The sequence below is a fragment of the Mustela putorius genome, unplaced genomic scaffold, assembly GCF_011764305.1.
Source record: "Mustela putorius furo isolate JIRA1106 unplaced genomic scaffold, ASM1176430v1.1 tig00000056_pilon_pilon_pilon, whole genome shotgun sequence".
Taxonomy (NCBI): Eukaryota; Metazoa; Chordata; class Mammalia; order Carnivora; family Mustelidae; genus Mustela; species Mustela putorius.
The window spans coordinates 8,185,477-8,199,882 of NW_025421263.1; the positions used below are offsets into that span (position 1 = coordinate 8,185,477).

The 14,406-nt window shown below is 40.4% G+C and overlaps 1 protein-coding gene across 6 annotated transcripts in view; it reads left to right on the plus strand.

The window, feature by feature from the left end:
- FNIP2 (folliculin interacting protein 2) overlaps positions 1-14,406 on the plus strand; it is a 135,160-nt gene that overhangs the window by 29,521 nt on the left and 91,233 nt on the right. For 2 of the 6 annotated variants that reach the window (XM_045086973.1, XM_045087049.1), the window contains exon 1: positions 11,219-12,145. The exons of 2 other annotated variants lie outside the window; for them this stretch is intronic. In XM_045086973.1, the coding sequence (XP_044942908.1) occupies positions 11,970-12,145 (176 nt within the window). In that variant the 5' untranslated portion in view covers positions 11,219-11,969. Of the gene's footprint in view, positions 1-11,217; positions 12,146-12,509; positions 12,766-14,406 lie in introns of those variants that run through there. 2 more of the 6 variants (XM_045087088.1, XM_013048284.2) reach the window with 2 other exon arrangements.

The following is a 14,406-nucleotide window of genomic DNA, read 5'->3' on the forward strand; positions in this document are numbered from 1 at the left end:
CCAGACTCTCATTTCCCAGCTTTCTCTTCCCTTAAATTGATTTTGATAAACTCCTAAGCAACCGTTTTTTAGTATGTGTCGCTACCAGGGTGGTAGTGGTGGAGGTTGTGGTGTAGGCTGCCGTCTCTATAGGCAGGGGTCACCACGGAGCCAGAAGCACCGCGGGCTCCTTTCTCGAGCTTTCCTGTCCCCAGTGGTGAGTGGAGAGACAGGCCCCGGTGCTTCGGGTACTTCTAATAAGTATCCCCAAGCCCACAGCACTGTAGTCCTGTTACACCATCATTGCATCTTGCCATGAGACTGTTAGCACACCAATACCATTTTTCTTGTATCATCAGCATCTTGAGCAGGGCTGGCCTGGCACATCTAATTTTTGAAAGGATAAATAAAAGAAGTTTTTAGTCTTTAGATAGCATATACTGAAGACAAGTTGGTAAGTTATTCTGTAAAACTAATGAGATATCTTTATAAATTGTAGGAGAGTAGTAATATGCTTTTTATCTTGATTAATCCCATTTGCTGTTTTATTTAATTACAGCACAGATTAACGAGTAACTCATAGTAACTGTAGAATTATCCCAGTGGCTATGATTGTTACAATAATAATAGTATTGTTTGTGTAATGCCATTTACAGTAATTTAATTGAGTGTTTTATTCTTTTATGAGATAGTTGTATCCTCCTGTTGAAAAAGTACAAATGGTTTAAAAATGTTTTTTGAAATTTTATAAATATAAGAGAGAGGGAGAGAAAGGCCTTTCTTTTTTAAAAGATTTTATTTATTATTTGACAGAGACACAGCGAGAGAGGGAACACAAGCAGGGGGAGTGGGAGAGGGAGAAGCAGGCTTCCCTGTGAGCAGGGACCCTTATGTGGGACTTGATCCCAGGACCCTGGGATCATGACCTGAGCCGAAGGCAGACACTTAACAACTGAGCCATCCAGGCGCCCTGAGAAAGGCCTTTTTACAATAAAACTCTTCTGCAGGAAGACTCAGAGACCCATCTAGTGTGGGACACAGGTTAGTTTGCCTGAATGGAACAAAGCATAGAAGAAGGTACAGAACTGGGGTGCCTGCCTAGCCCATTTGGTAGAGCATACAACCCTTGATTTCTGGGTGTGAGTTTGGGCCCCATGTTGGGCATGGAGATTATGTAAAAATTAAAAGAAAATCTTTTAAAAAATTTAAAAAGTACATGCAGAACAATGAGAAGGCTTATCACAGAGGGTCTTGGTGCTCAACCAGAGTGGCTGAACCTTTAGCTGTGGCTCGGGCATGTGAGCTGCTGTGTCTCAATTCTGACAGCATTTTAGGACTTGGACTTGGAGTAATCCAAGCTGGTTTTGTTTGAAAGCATCAACAGAAAAATTTCCTTAGGTTATAAATATACATCCAAACGGAAGAGGGATGGAGATATCTGAGATTTCTCCACTAGGTATATTTTCCTAGTATGCTTTTCATGAATTATACAATTTGGTAAGAATAGTGACAGTTTTGATGGGGAAAGTGGGAACACTGAACACTGGCAATAACAGAGCCATTTTTGGTCAAATAGGTAGAGTGAGCCAATGTGCTGAATTGGAGTTTCTGCAACAGCTCTTCAAAGTAACTTTTTCAAAAAAAAAATGAATTCATATTTAATAATTACAGGTTCCATGCCCCACCCTTTCTCTTGCCCAGGCTGCAGCAGAGGTATTACAAGGGATGGAGCATATGCCCCCAGCAGTGAGGATAGCAGTCTCATTAGTGATTTTCCAGAAAATAAAAAAGGATCCCAGGGGCAGGCAGTGGTGCCTCCTCAAAAGACCCACTAGATTTAAAGACTTTATATATAATCTCTGTGTCCCAGGGGGTGGAGACGGACTCCTGGCAGCATCCTGTGGGGCCCAGGGAGCCACAGGCTCTCTCGCCTCTTCAGCCATTTTATTAGCTCAGACACATTGCACTACAGGCAACCACTGCCACTGCGGCTGCCGCCACCGCCCCCTCTGCAGTCTGGCTGGCTGGCTGGGCCAGTGTCCCTGGGACTCCCAAGTTCCCGGACCTATTCGCCCTCAGTTGTGGTCAGACTCCTGTTCTTTTCTTTGTAACTGGGTGCCCTGCTCACATGCTTTGCAGAGAATCAGAGACCTGTGAATGTTTTCAGAGATGATAGCCCCAGCCCAGTAGCTTGGTTTCCAGCATCTTAAGCAGGTCTGGACTGCTGATACTTCTGCTAAGGTCCAAATGCTAGTGACAACCCAGCTGGACATCAGAGTTAAACTTTAAAAGTTGTGTAATATTTTGTTGCTAATATGTTTCTAACTTTAGGAAATCTTAAAAGTTGTGTGGTTGTTATTCATTTCAGTGAAACATGGGGAGGAGTTGCAAGAATCATGCATAAGGAAAAAGGATTGTAGATTGAGGTCTGATATTGACCCTAAAAAAAAAGAAGTGATGAAAGTTTGTAAGTTTTTATCTAAATTGCTGGTTATCTAGCTGATTCCACAAGGGGTGAATCATTTTACTGAGACGAAAGGACAAGCAGTGACCCTTCTCGTGGGCGGGGAGTTAACACAGCAGAGCCTTACAACCTTGAATTAGTAGGCCTGGCTGCCTCTTTTTCACATTAAAGTTTAGATATGAAATTGGTACAGCTGCAGTTTATTCCAACTCTCATCCTCAGAGCCACTGTTTCATTTCTTAGGTTGAGGAGCTCCCAGAGTCTTTCTTTTCCCTATCTATGTTGTAAGCATGCTGGTACTTGGTTAGATAGCCTTTTGAATAGCACTTAAAAAAAAAGTGCAATGTGTGTAGCTTAAAAATCCTGTCATTGTTATGTATATTGTGTTGCTGCTAGGTACTAAAACTAAGTCTCCAAATAAAGGGAAATTGGGGAGTTTTGTTTTTAGTTAGGTATTGTAAAAGAGCATATAGCTAGAGCTATATATATTTTGCTGGCTTATATAAATCTTAATGATAGCAATTATGTTGAAGGACAAATAGTGTGAGTAGAATTGAATTCTTACAGGGTGACTGCTTTGCTTTTCCTTTCAGCTGTCTGAAATTGTTTTGACTCTTATAAATTTCCTTACAATAAAGCCTGCAGAATTGTTATAGAATAAAGAAATCAAATTGTTTTGATCATTACTGGTTTGGCAGCAAGGATTTAAAAAATAAAATAGGTTTACCCATTGTTTGTAAATAATACCTACCCCAAAAAAAGGAAAGTAGAGAAAAATAAAAGGAAAAGCCTTCTTAGTCTTGCCATTCAAAGACTTTTGATATTACTTTCTTGTTCTTTTTTCTAGGTTTGCTTTTTTAAAGGCACACTTGTTATCAAAAGTACATATATAATTTTGTATCTCATTCTTTTTATTTAACTTTGTAATAGAATTTTCTGGGGTCCCCTGGGTGGCTTAGTCCGTTAAGCATCTAGCTTTGGCTCAAGTCATGATCCCAGGGTCCTGGGATAGAGTCCCACATCAGGCTTTCTGCTTAGTGGGGAGCTGCTTCTTCCTCTGCCTGTTACTCCCTCTGCTCATGCTCACTCTTCCTCTTGCTCTCTTTCAAATAAGGAAATAAAGTCTTTAAAAAAAAAGAATAATTTTTCTGTGTTTCACAGATTTCTTGAAGACATGCCACTCATTCATTCTGTCAGTTGCTTTTGGGTGCTGGGTAACAGATGCTTTGTTTTTCAAAGTGTGGGTATATAGGAGTGGAAATAATCTGGGATCATAATTACGTACTGCAAGATCATTTTGAATTTTCATGTAACTTTTATCTAAATCTGAAAGCTAAATTGTCTGCCAGGGAGTTCCTCATTTTAAGTCAAAGAAGTAATACTGTTTGATTTTATTGTACATTTGAGCTAACTTTGTATGGATCAAAAAAATCACTCTGCTTTGGAGTCTGTCTCTCAGCCAAAGTATTGCACTGGACAGGGTCAAGAGAGGAGGGCAGAGTGGGCATCCTGTGGGATGGCTGGTGTGCTTGGCTCCGGGACAGGGATTGTTTACCAGAGAGCAGGGCAGGGTTCATGGCAAGGTGTCTGAAAAGAGACTTAGTCACCCACAGTGCACATGACAGGCCTTGTCCTCACAGAGAACTGAGTTAGTGAGAATCTAAACATTGTAAGTGGCGTGGGACTCGAGATGTAGAAGATAGAGTTTGACTTAATTTGTCAGTTGGTGATATTCAACTGCTTCCTCCCTTACCTCTTCCTAAATCAGTCCTCAGATGGTCAGGCGCAGTTGTGCCCTCCCTTCCGCCAGGATAGTGGGAGAAGGAGCGGAGGGGCTCCGTGTGAGCAGGAATTCCTGGACTTCCATCCTGGCTCTGTCTCTGACAAGCTGCGTACTTCGGACCAGTTCCTTAACCTTTCTGTGTTCCATTCTCTTCCTCTGTTAAAAGGTGTTAGTGCTAACAGCTTCCTGCTATCAGATGAAACACTGTAAGAACAATGCCTCACATGTAGAATAAGCACTTAATTAACCTAACTGGTTATTATCTACCTTGCCGTGACTGAGTTTGTGCATTTTGCCAAATTTCCTGGGTACTGAGCTTGTCAGTTAAGTTTAGATGGCATCAGGGCAGGTATAGTATTTTCTTTTCTTATTGCATACCAAACTGGTATTGTGAGGATGGGCTGCTACTTAGGTTTTGGGAGCTGTTCATGATCACATATCTGAAAACCACCAAATATTGACAGACTTGGTCTTAATCCTGGATATGTTTATCTGTTTCTAAAGCCCATTCCCCAAAAGCACACTGCTTCAAGAAAGTTATCTCATCCCCTTGCCTTAGTCCATTTGTGCTAGTGTAGCATGAGTGACTTTTTTTTTTTTTTAAAGATTTTTATTTATTTATTTGACAGATCACAAGTAGGGAGAGAGGCAGGCAAAGAGAGAGAGAGAGGAGGAAGCAGGCTCCCCACTGAGCAGAGAGCCCCACGCGGGGCTCGATCCCAGGACCCCTGAGCCGAAGGCAGATGCTTTAACCCACTGAGCCACCCAGGTGCCCCGCATGAGTGACTTTTAATAAAAAAAAAACAAACAAACTTTGGGGCACCTGGGTGGTTAAGTGTCTGCTTTGAGCTCAGGTCATGATCTCCGGGTCCTGTGTCAATCCCCTCTTCAGGTTCTCTGCTCAGCTGGGAATCTGCTTCTCCCTCTTACTCTGCCCCCCCCCAACAGCTTGTGCATGCACTCTCTCTCTCAAATTAACAAATCTTAATTAAAAAAAAATTCAAATTGAGCTATAATATACAGACAGAAAAGTATACATATTCTGCTTGCTACGTATTCACAGCATCAGCACTCAAATAAGAAACAGTATTTGCCAGTATCTCATAACCTTTTTGTGTCTCTTTCTGGGGATCCTGCTTTGAAAACTACTGGTAAAAAGGCTTGTGATCAGTTGTTTGTGGATGTGGAGAAGGTTTAATGGAAGAGAGGGAATTACCCCAATAAAAGGAGGGTTGGTTGTAATAGTTGTAGTTTTAAGAGCTGTCTCACTCCCTCCCCTCAATTTATTGTTCTTTTTTTCTCATTAAGGTAATGTGAATAGGCAGTAAAGATTCTTTTTTTTCCCCTTAAAATAAAAAAAGAAAAGAAAAGATTTTTAAAATTTATTTTAGAGATATAGAGTGGGAGAGTGTGTGGGGCTGGGGGGAGGACAGGAGCAGAGGGAGGACAGGCCAACTCGCACTGAACTCAGAGCCTGATGCAGGGCTGCAGGCCTCCATCCCTGGACACTGAGATCATGACCCGAGCGGAAATCAGCAGTGGGATGCTTAACTGAGCCATGCAGGCACCCCAGAAAAAATTCTTTATAGAAAGATACATTAGATAAGAAAAATTAGATTGGACATTTTGGGAATTATGTTAGGCCTTCACTTTTCTTTTTAAAAGATTTTATTTATTTATTTATTTGGCAGACAGAGATTACAAGTAGGCAGAGAGAGGCAGGCTTGAGTGGGGGGTGGGGGGAAAAGCAGGCTCCCTGCTGAGCAGAGAGCGCCTGATGCAGGACTTGGTCCCTAGACCCTGAGATCATGACCTGAGCCCAATGCAGAGGCTTAACCCACTGAGCCACCCAGGCGCCCCAGGCTTTCATTTTTTCCTTTTTCTCTCTTTAAACCCATCTCTCTCAGTTGTGGCTTTTGAGTTAATTATTCATTACATATAGTAATCACCGTTTTTATCACCTGAAGAGTGTGAAGTCAAGGGAATGCAGAAATGCCTTCCTGACTTTAATGAAACCTTCCTGACCTTAATTGTCCCAACGCTAAACAGGCATGGGAATGTATTTTTCCTCAATAACCAGATCTTTTGGGTTGCAGTGGGTCCCTGCATTGAAGGATTTGCAGAGGAGTCTGGGCACAACAGGAAATAGCATTCTGGTTGATTAAAGATTGGCCAATGGCAAAAAAAAAAAAAAAAAGGATTGGATGATACTTATACCAGGATGAATGATACTTACACCATCTTTGGACTCCTAAACTTAGCACTCTTCTCTCAGACTACTTAGTAGTGACTATGAGATTGGAAGGAATACATATAAAGTTTAAAAAGTTGAACCAGGGGCACCTGCTGGCTCTGTCAAGAGAGCACATGACTCTTCACCTCCGGGTTGTGAGTCCGAGTCCCAAGTTGAGGGGAAAAAAAAAAGTTGAACCAGTAGTCTTCCTTCCTTACATCTGTCATGTGACCTCACATACTTCCCTAATCCTCCCCTCTAACATCTGATGAGGTTCATGTGTATTGTGAAAGTATCTGTGGTGACAGCAGCAGTTCCAGTCAGTGTACTGAACTGCAGGTGGAGTGTGGGAGTCTGGGCAGGGACTGCAGATACTTTCCTAAATGTGGAAACATGGCTGAACTGTGTGAAGGAAATAGAGAACTCTTCCATGAGTCGCACTGCAAATAGGGATGATGATAAATTTTGTATGTTAGTTAGTACTTAAGGCCAGGATTTCCATCATGATAATGAGTCAGAGTATGGATACCTACATGAGTATGATTCCATTTCAGGAAGCAGAAGATCGAGAAGAAAGGAAGATCAGATTGAGGTACAAACAGAATTTGAAGCACCAAAAATCTAAAGATACCTTTCTCTTAGCTACTATATAAACTCTTCTGATGATTGTTGAAACCCAGCTTCCATGCTTTGGAGCCAAATATAACATGAAGACAGAGTTTGGGATAAAGAGAAACAATAGCTTTATTGCTTTGCGGGGCTAAGGAGGCTGCTGCAGACTGTGGCCTTCCAAAAGTGCAAGCCTGTCCCAAGGAAGGGGCTGAGGGGTTTTGTAGGGAAATGCAGGCTCTAGCTGGTTTTGGCAGGAACTGTGCGTGCTTTGTCATGTCCTTAAGGTAGGACTGGGTTCCTGAAACAAAAGGCTAAGAAGGGAAGAGGGGGAGGTTTGCAGAAGAGAAGGAAAAGATTACTGCAAAACCAAGCTTTGCTGCAACATTAGTGCAGCCATTTTGATTTTTGTTCAGCTTTATGCTTTTAAGCAGTTTCATAATGCCTCAGAAAAATGGTTGTGATGATACAATCAGTAGTTGTTTTTTCATTTACTGAAGAAGTTTTAAAACTCCCATTTTTAGACATAAGGAAATTTGGAGTCATATAGAGGCATCTCTCTTAAGTACAGTAGTTGTGGTTTTGATATACATCTCTATTACATTTTATCATACTTTGAGCTGTGAAATTAAGGATTATCAAGGGGAGGGACAGAGGAGATGGCTTTTTCACTTTTAAAAAGTTTTAAATTTCTTTCTGTTACCATATGGCATGAGTCCCATTGATTGGAGTGAACACAAAATATTAAAGGTTCTGAAGGAACTTCTGCTGTAATAAATGAGAGGAAGAGAGTGTGTGTGTTTAAGCACAAGCACCCTCTTGGGCAGAAAATAAGCATCAGATTGTTAAAGGAGTTCACTGCTTTAATACCTATATAGGTTTAATACCACTAAATAGATAACATTAAAACTATCAAAAAGTTATCTGTTGAGCATGTACCAAATGTAAGACTTGTATGAGGTGCAAAGATGAATGTTAAAATCCAGTTTTACACTGAGAGAATTTATGATCTAGTTAGGATTATATGAGATGCACACTACTCTGTTGCAAAGCAGTTATGTGTTAAGTGTTAAAAGTGTGGTTTAAAACAAATTATAGAGGGGGATGCCTGCCTGTGTGGCTCAGTTGGTTAAACATGCGACTCTTGATTTTGGCTCAGGTTATGGTCTCAGGGTCCTGGGACTGAACCCCTTATTGGGCTCTTTGCTCAGTGGGGAGTCTGCTTGAGAGTTCTCCCTCTGACCACCCCTCCCCCCACACACATGCTCTTTTTCTAAAATAAATACATCTTTTTAAAAATATCATAGAGGAATTCAAGGGAGAAAAAGATCTTCCAGCCTAGGAAGTCATTAGGGGGAAGACGAAATTTTTACCAAGGAAGTATTTCTCAAATGTGTGGTTCCCAGACAAGCAGCAACAGCATCCTTAGAACTTGTTAGAAATGTACACTGTCAGACTCCACCTCAGAACTGCTGAGTCAGAAGCCCTGGGGGGTAGGTCCAGCAGTCTCTATTTATAAGCATGCTGTATGTGAGCATCACTCAGCCAAGGAAGCGGTGGACAAAAGGTATGCTGGCTGAGTTTAGGGAGAAACGGTGACTGTGTGTAGTGTTTAGTTAAGGATGGCTGGCTGAACATGGATGGAACTAGAGAGTATTACGCTGAGCGGAATAAGTCAATCAGAGAAAGATAATTATCATATGATCTCTCTGATATGAGGAATTTGAGAAGCACGGCAGGGGGTTTAGGGGGTAAGGAAGGGAAAAAGGAAATAAGATGGGGTCAGGAGGGAGACAAACCATAGAGACTCTTAATCTCACAAAACAAACTGAGGGTTGGGGCATGTGCGGGGCCAGGGAGGGGTAGGGAGAGGGTGGTTGGGTTATTGGGACGTTGGGGAGGGTATGTGCTATGGTAAGTGCTGTGAAATGTGTAAGCCTGATGAGTCACAGACCTGTTCCCCTGGGGCAAATTATACATTATATGGTAATAAAATTAATAAATTAAAAAAAAAAAAAAGATGGCTGGCTGAATGAAAGAAGCATGCAGGAGGGATTTAGCTTCTGTTTAAGGGAATTCCTTCCCAATGTAGTTTGACACTTATTTCATCCAATTATTCTTTGTAACTATGTTGTCATTTTCATATTTTATTATTCTGATCATTTAAAATGTTTACATCATCTGGATAGGGGATAACATTTGCATTTTATAACAGTATTTGAAGCCTTTAGAAATGTAAAATATCAGGATGATTGAACAGCTTTGTGGCTAACGTCTAGGTTAAATATTTGTTCAGAATACCTATTTTAAAAAAGGGTTTCATGGGGTACCTGGGTGGTTCAGTCTGATAAGTGTCCAACTCTTGGTTTAGGCTCAGATCATGACTTCAAGGTTGTGAGATGAAGCTCTGCCTTGGATTCTGCACTGGGTGTGGAGCCTGCTTAAGAGTCTCTCTCTCCCTCTCATTCTGTGCCTCCACCACCCTAATCCCAAGGAATAAAAAATTAAAATGAAAAGGATTTCATGTCCTTTTATTAGTTCCTAGATAAATATTTTTTAGAGATTGCAGTTTTAAAACTTTATTTTTTACATATAAAAAATGGGATATGTTCCCTGAACATTTCTACATATTTTATAAAATTCAGCTATTTTGGCATTTTTACAGATCCTACCCCATCAACATTGAACGTGTTAAAAGGTAAAATTCAACAAAGTAAATGTGATGATCTAATTGGCTTTATTAATGACTATGAATCAAGCAGTATCCCACCTTGCAAATGGAGAGGGGTATTCCAAGGAGCTGTACAAAATGGAAAGTTTTTATAGGAAGGAGAGTGGAGCAAGAAAGATATAAGAAAAGAAAAGAAAGGAAGGGCAGGGGACTTACTGAGCAAATTACCTCGATCGACTTCCTTTGTGGTGGAGGGGACCCGTGTGATAGATTTCCTCATTGGTGCTTACCTGAAAATTCCTGATTGACAGGTTGAGACAAAATGCTTGGGGAGGTTGAAACTGCAATTAAGTTAGTTATTAAGCTCCTGTTTGATGACTTGGACTGGCCGGAGAAACACATTTTGAGGCATGTGGTTTTCTTTTTGACAAACTATACTTTCATTTCTCCTGTGATTTTAGAGGAGGTAAACCCTAGGTGTATAGGAGATACTGATTTGGGGTCTCACTTGGGTCACTTATGAAGTGGGAATGATGATGGTGGAAGGTGGCTTTCCTTTCAGCCTTCGCTCACCCAGCTGCCTTGTGCCTAAAATGTGGAAGAGCTTCTGATTCTCTATTAAAAAGAGAAAGTGATTTTAAAGACAGGGGACAAGGAAGAACCCATGATCACATGGTAGCCATGCAGTTAAGCTTTAAGGTGAAAATGTGTTCCCCTTCCTGGAAAAATGAGTTCATTTTCTACAAATCTGGTTTTATCTTGGCACTATCAGTTTATTACGTGCACAGAAAAGGGCAGTCTTTGTTGTAGGTGTGTTGCAATCTATTTCTCAGGGGAGGGTGTATTTAAGATCTTTTTTTGGTTTGCTATAAAAGAACTTTAGGGTCCCGTAGAGAATAATGTCTTAAGGTTATTGAGGCCTCTGCTCCGATATCAGTAGTTTTTTTTTCACACTTGTGGGGTGAAATCTTTGGCTGCCATGTATAAAGACATATTTAAATCCTCCTGACACTAGAGACCTAGCCAACAGTTCGTCAGATTTTAGGGATCTATTAATATTTTCTTCAGCCAAATTCAGGGTAAGGAAGAAGAATAGGAATTGAGACAATCCCTTATAGTTTTTAAGATCTGCCTATATTTTAGGGACCTATGCTTTTCATTTCTTCTTAAAGAAAAAAAAATTACTTTTTCCGTGAACTCAGTACTATAGAAGAATCATGTTGACTCTATAGCTGTATTTCATTTTACAGATGAAGTACATTAGTGTCAGAATTAAAATCTGAACTACTTTTGTCCTTGCGTGCTTGTTCAAGGGCTTTCTTATCCTGAATATGTCCAGGAATTGGGAATTCAGTGCAAGAGTTGTGAGAGAGTTTATGGCTTCTCATTTATTATTATTTTTCTTATGTGTGTGTGTGTGTGTGTGTGTGTGTGTGTGTGTGTTTATGGCTTCTCACTTATTATTTTTCTTACATATGTGTGTACCTAAATCTTTTCTTACATATCTACATATGTATATTTGGTGGTAAAGCAAGGATGTGTCCATACTCTCCCTTCCCCACATCACCTCCTGTACATTGAGCCCTACCATCTCCCTCACTTGCTATGGGTAGAGTTTTGCAAGGTTGCAGAGTAAGATCTGTCAGCTGACAACTTGCTCACATGAGAGCCATTAAAGAGGGTGGTGTGGCCAATGTCAGAGCAACCTTGCAGCTGAGGGCAAGTCACCGCATTTGCCCAGAGCCATATGAATAGGTCTTATGACCAATTAATTGACTACTACATAATCTCCAACAGGGGAGCACAGATGGAATGAGTCAGACCAAGCTGCTCAACCTGTTGAGTGTTTTGTCTTTTGCTGACCAGAGTACAAGCTTAGGAACAAAAGTAGGAAGTGGGATTTAGATTTGTCTGTTTATAGTGGTCCTGCTGAGATCGTGTTTTATAACATGATGGATATATCTGACTTCCTAATACTTTGGCAGGCTTAATTTACGTAACAAATGAATGTTCCTTTTTCTCTCTCTCTTTTTTTTTAATTTTGAAAGAGGAAATTAGTAGGCTGCTGCCAAGTAGCTCGCCTCACCTACCGTATACACAGTACAGTGATTAATTAGGACGGCTGGTCAGTGTGGAATATCCCTCCAACAGCAGAGAATCTTCAACATTTGTGTCCCAGGTCCATGTTGATAGTCAGGATAAACCAGAAGCAAGTTCATCCACCCAGGAGATGTGTGGCGGCTCGAAGAAGACTGCAAATCGGCCAGGGGGCTGGCAGGAGTCAACCAGATGTGTGTGTAATGGCGGTTCTGGTGCTGGGAGGAATTACAAGGCACTTTTATGCACAAAGACTCGAAAACGTGCCAGGGTAGGAAGGGGCGCTGATCACACGGAACTCAGCAACAGGTTTGAAACTTTAGTTCTCTTTTAAAGTCTTAGATAAATTTTTATTTAAATCACTGAGTACCAAATAGATGAAATTGTATTGATCTGCAAGTTGTTTTTCAAGAGTACTTTTAGTAGGACATGGGGTAGTTGGTGGGTGTGTAGAAACAAGTCCTTTCCTGTGTAAAAAAGGTTGTAGGCATGGTTATTTTTTTAAAAGATTTTATTTATTTGTGTGTTTGTGTGTGTGTGTGTGTGAGAGAGAGCGCACAAGCAGGGGGAGCGGCAGTCAGAGGGAGAAGCAGTCTACCCGCTGAGCAGGGAGCCAGATTCAGGATTAGATCTCAGGACCCTGGTATCATCCAAAGGCAGATGCTTAACCATCTGAGCCACCCAGGTGTCCCAACAAGGTTATTTGTTTTTGACTGTTTCAATTCTACTACCCATGTGGGTTTCTTTCTTAAATTTCATTACTTCTGCTGGAGCCAGCTTGCAAGAAATGGTTACATCCTTGTCCTGTGTTGAAGATTGAACAGTACTATTCACAGAGATGATCAAGAAAAAGAGTTGCAGTCCTGAAGTACCACCGCAGCTGGTAGATGGGACAGAGGGCTGGAAGTTCTCACTTCGTAGTTTGAAGGGTAGGTGGAGGCAGGGTGGTCGGAGAGGGTCCAGTCTTCTGGAAAATTATCTCCATGAGAATGATGGTACTGTGCTAAACTAATTTTAATAGTGGAGCTTACATAAAGAGAATAACATTACATTTGCTGTATTGTTTAAGGGTGATGGAAGAATTTATTAATTTAATTAGGAATAGCTCTTAATTGAAACGTATTTGTAATGAATTTTATTGCATATCAAGGAAAAGTAAAAGTCTTTTGAGAATTGCATTTCATTCCAAAATCTAATGTAGATAGGTAGAGGAGAACCAAAGTTAAAGGATAAACTTGATTTTCATGGTTAGTGTAAAAGTAAATTTCTAAATTCACTTAAATATTATTTTTTTCTTTATAGAAGTTTTGTTACAATTAACATGTCATGAACTTTATCCATCAATGCATTTCTTAGTTGATTAAAAATCAGGATATAGTTTCTGTTATATAAAAATCATTGTCTTTCTTTAGTAGAAACTTAACAAAATGGTGTATAATCTATTCCAGTATAAGAGCCCAGCTGATTGAAGGGTTAGGGGGAAAATGTAGAAATCATGTATGGGTGCTGGGTCACTTGCCCGTCCACTCAATTAAAGAGAGATATATATAGAGGAAGTGGTAATGAATGATGTGGTACATTAGAAAAATACATTTAAGTGTTCAGATAAGAATTTCCCTTTTATAGTATCCTTTTTAATCTGTTTCTTATCAAGAAAGGGCATTTGAGTGATAGGAAAGAGTAATGGATTGGTACTCAGTTGATCTGGATTTGGGTTCTGATCCTGATCCCCGGCTCTGCTGCCCAAGAGCCTTGTAACCATGTGGGAGTCTCCTGGCTTTTCTGGTCTCACTTTCAACTCTAGGCTATGAACTTGGTTCAGAGTGTTTAAAAAAATCCTTTCCTCCTCTGAAATTCTAAATGTAGCATCAGGACCTTTTGTAGGCCCTATTTTTGTTATTCATACAGTACTATATGTCCAAAATGGGTATTTGGGGTGAGGGGGACAGCATCTATGTAAGAAAATATTATGCAGGGTATGCAGGGCCACACAGATTTTTTTTTTTTTAAACTTCAAAACATTTTGGTGTGAGCTTCTGCTTATCACTTTCAGTGAACTTAATATTCTTCAGTGGATTTTAATCATTTTTAATTAAACAACAATTTAACACAAAATTTTCATATCCGTTATTGCCCTTTCCTATTTTGACTTCCTTTAGATTTAGTTCTTTGGTGCTGAGATTTTTTTTTTTTAAAGATTTTATTTATTTATTTGACAGACAGAGATCACAAGTAGGCAGAGAGGTAGGCAGAGAGAGAGAGAGGAGGAAGCAGGCTTCCGGCTGAGCAGAGAGCCCGATGCGGGGCTCGATTCCAGGACCCTGCGATCATGACCTGAGCCGAAGGCAGGGGCTTAACCCACTGAGCCACCCAGGCGCCCCGATCTTTTTTTTTTTTTTTTTTATAATTCTGTGTGGTGATGATATACACTTGTCATCAATTAACTGGAATTAATTTCTAGTCAGACCAATTGTCTTGGTAGATCTTATACACTTTCTATTCCCCTTCCTAAGATCTTGAAAACATATTTGTTATTTGCAGTGTTTTATTTGGTTTCCTGGTTTATTTAG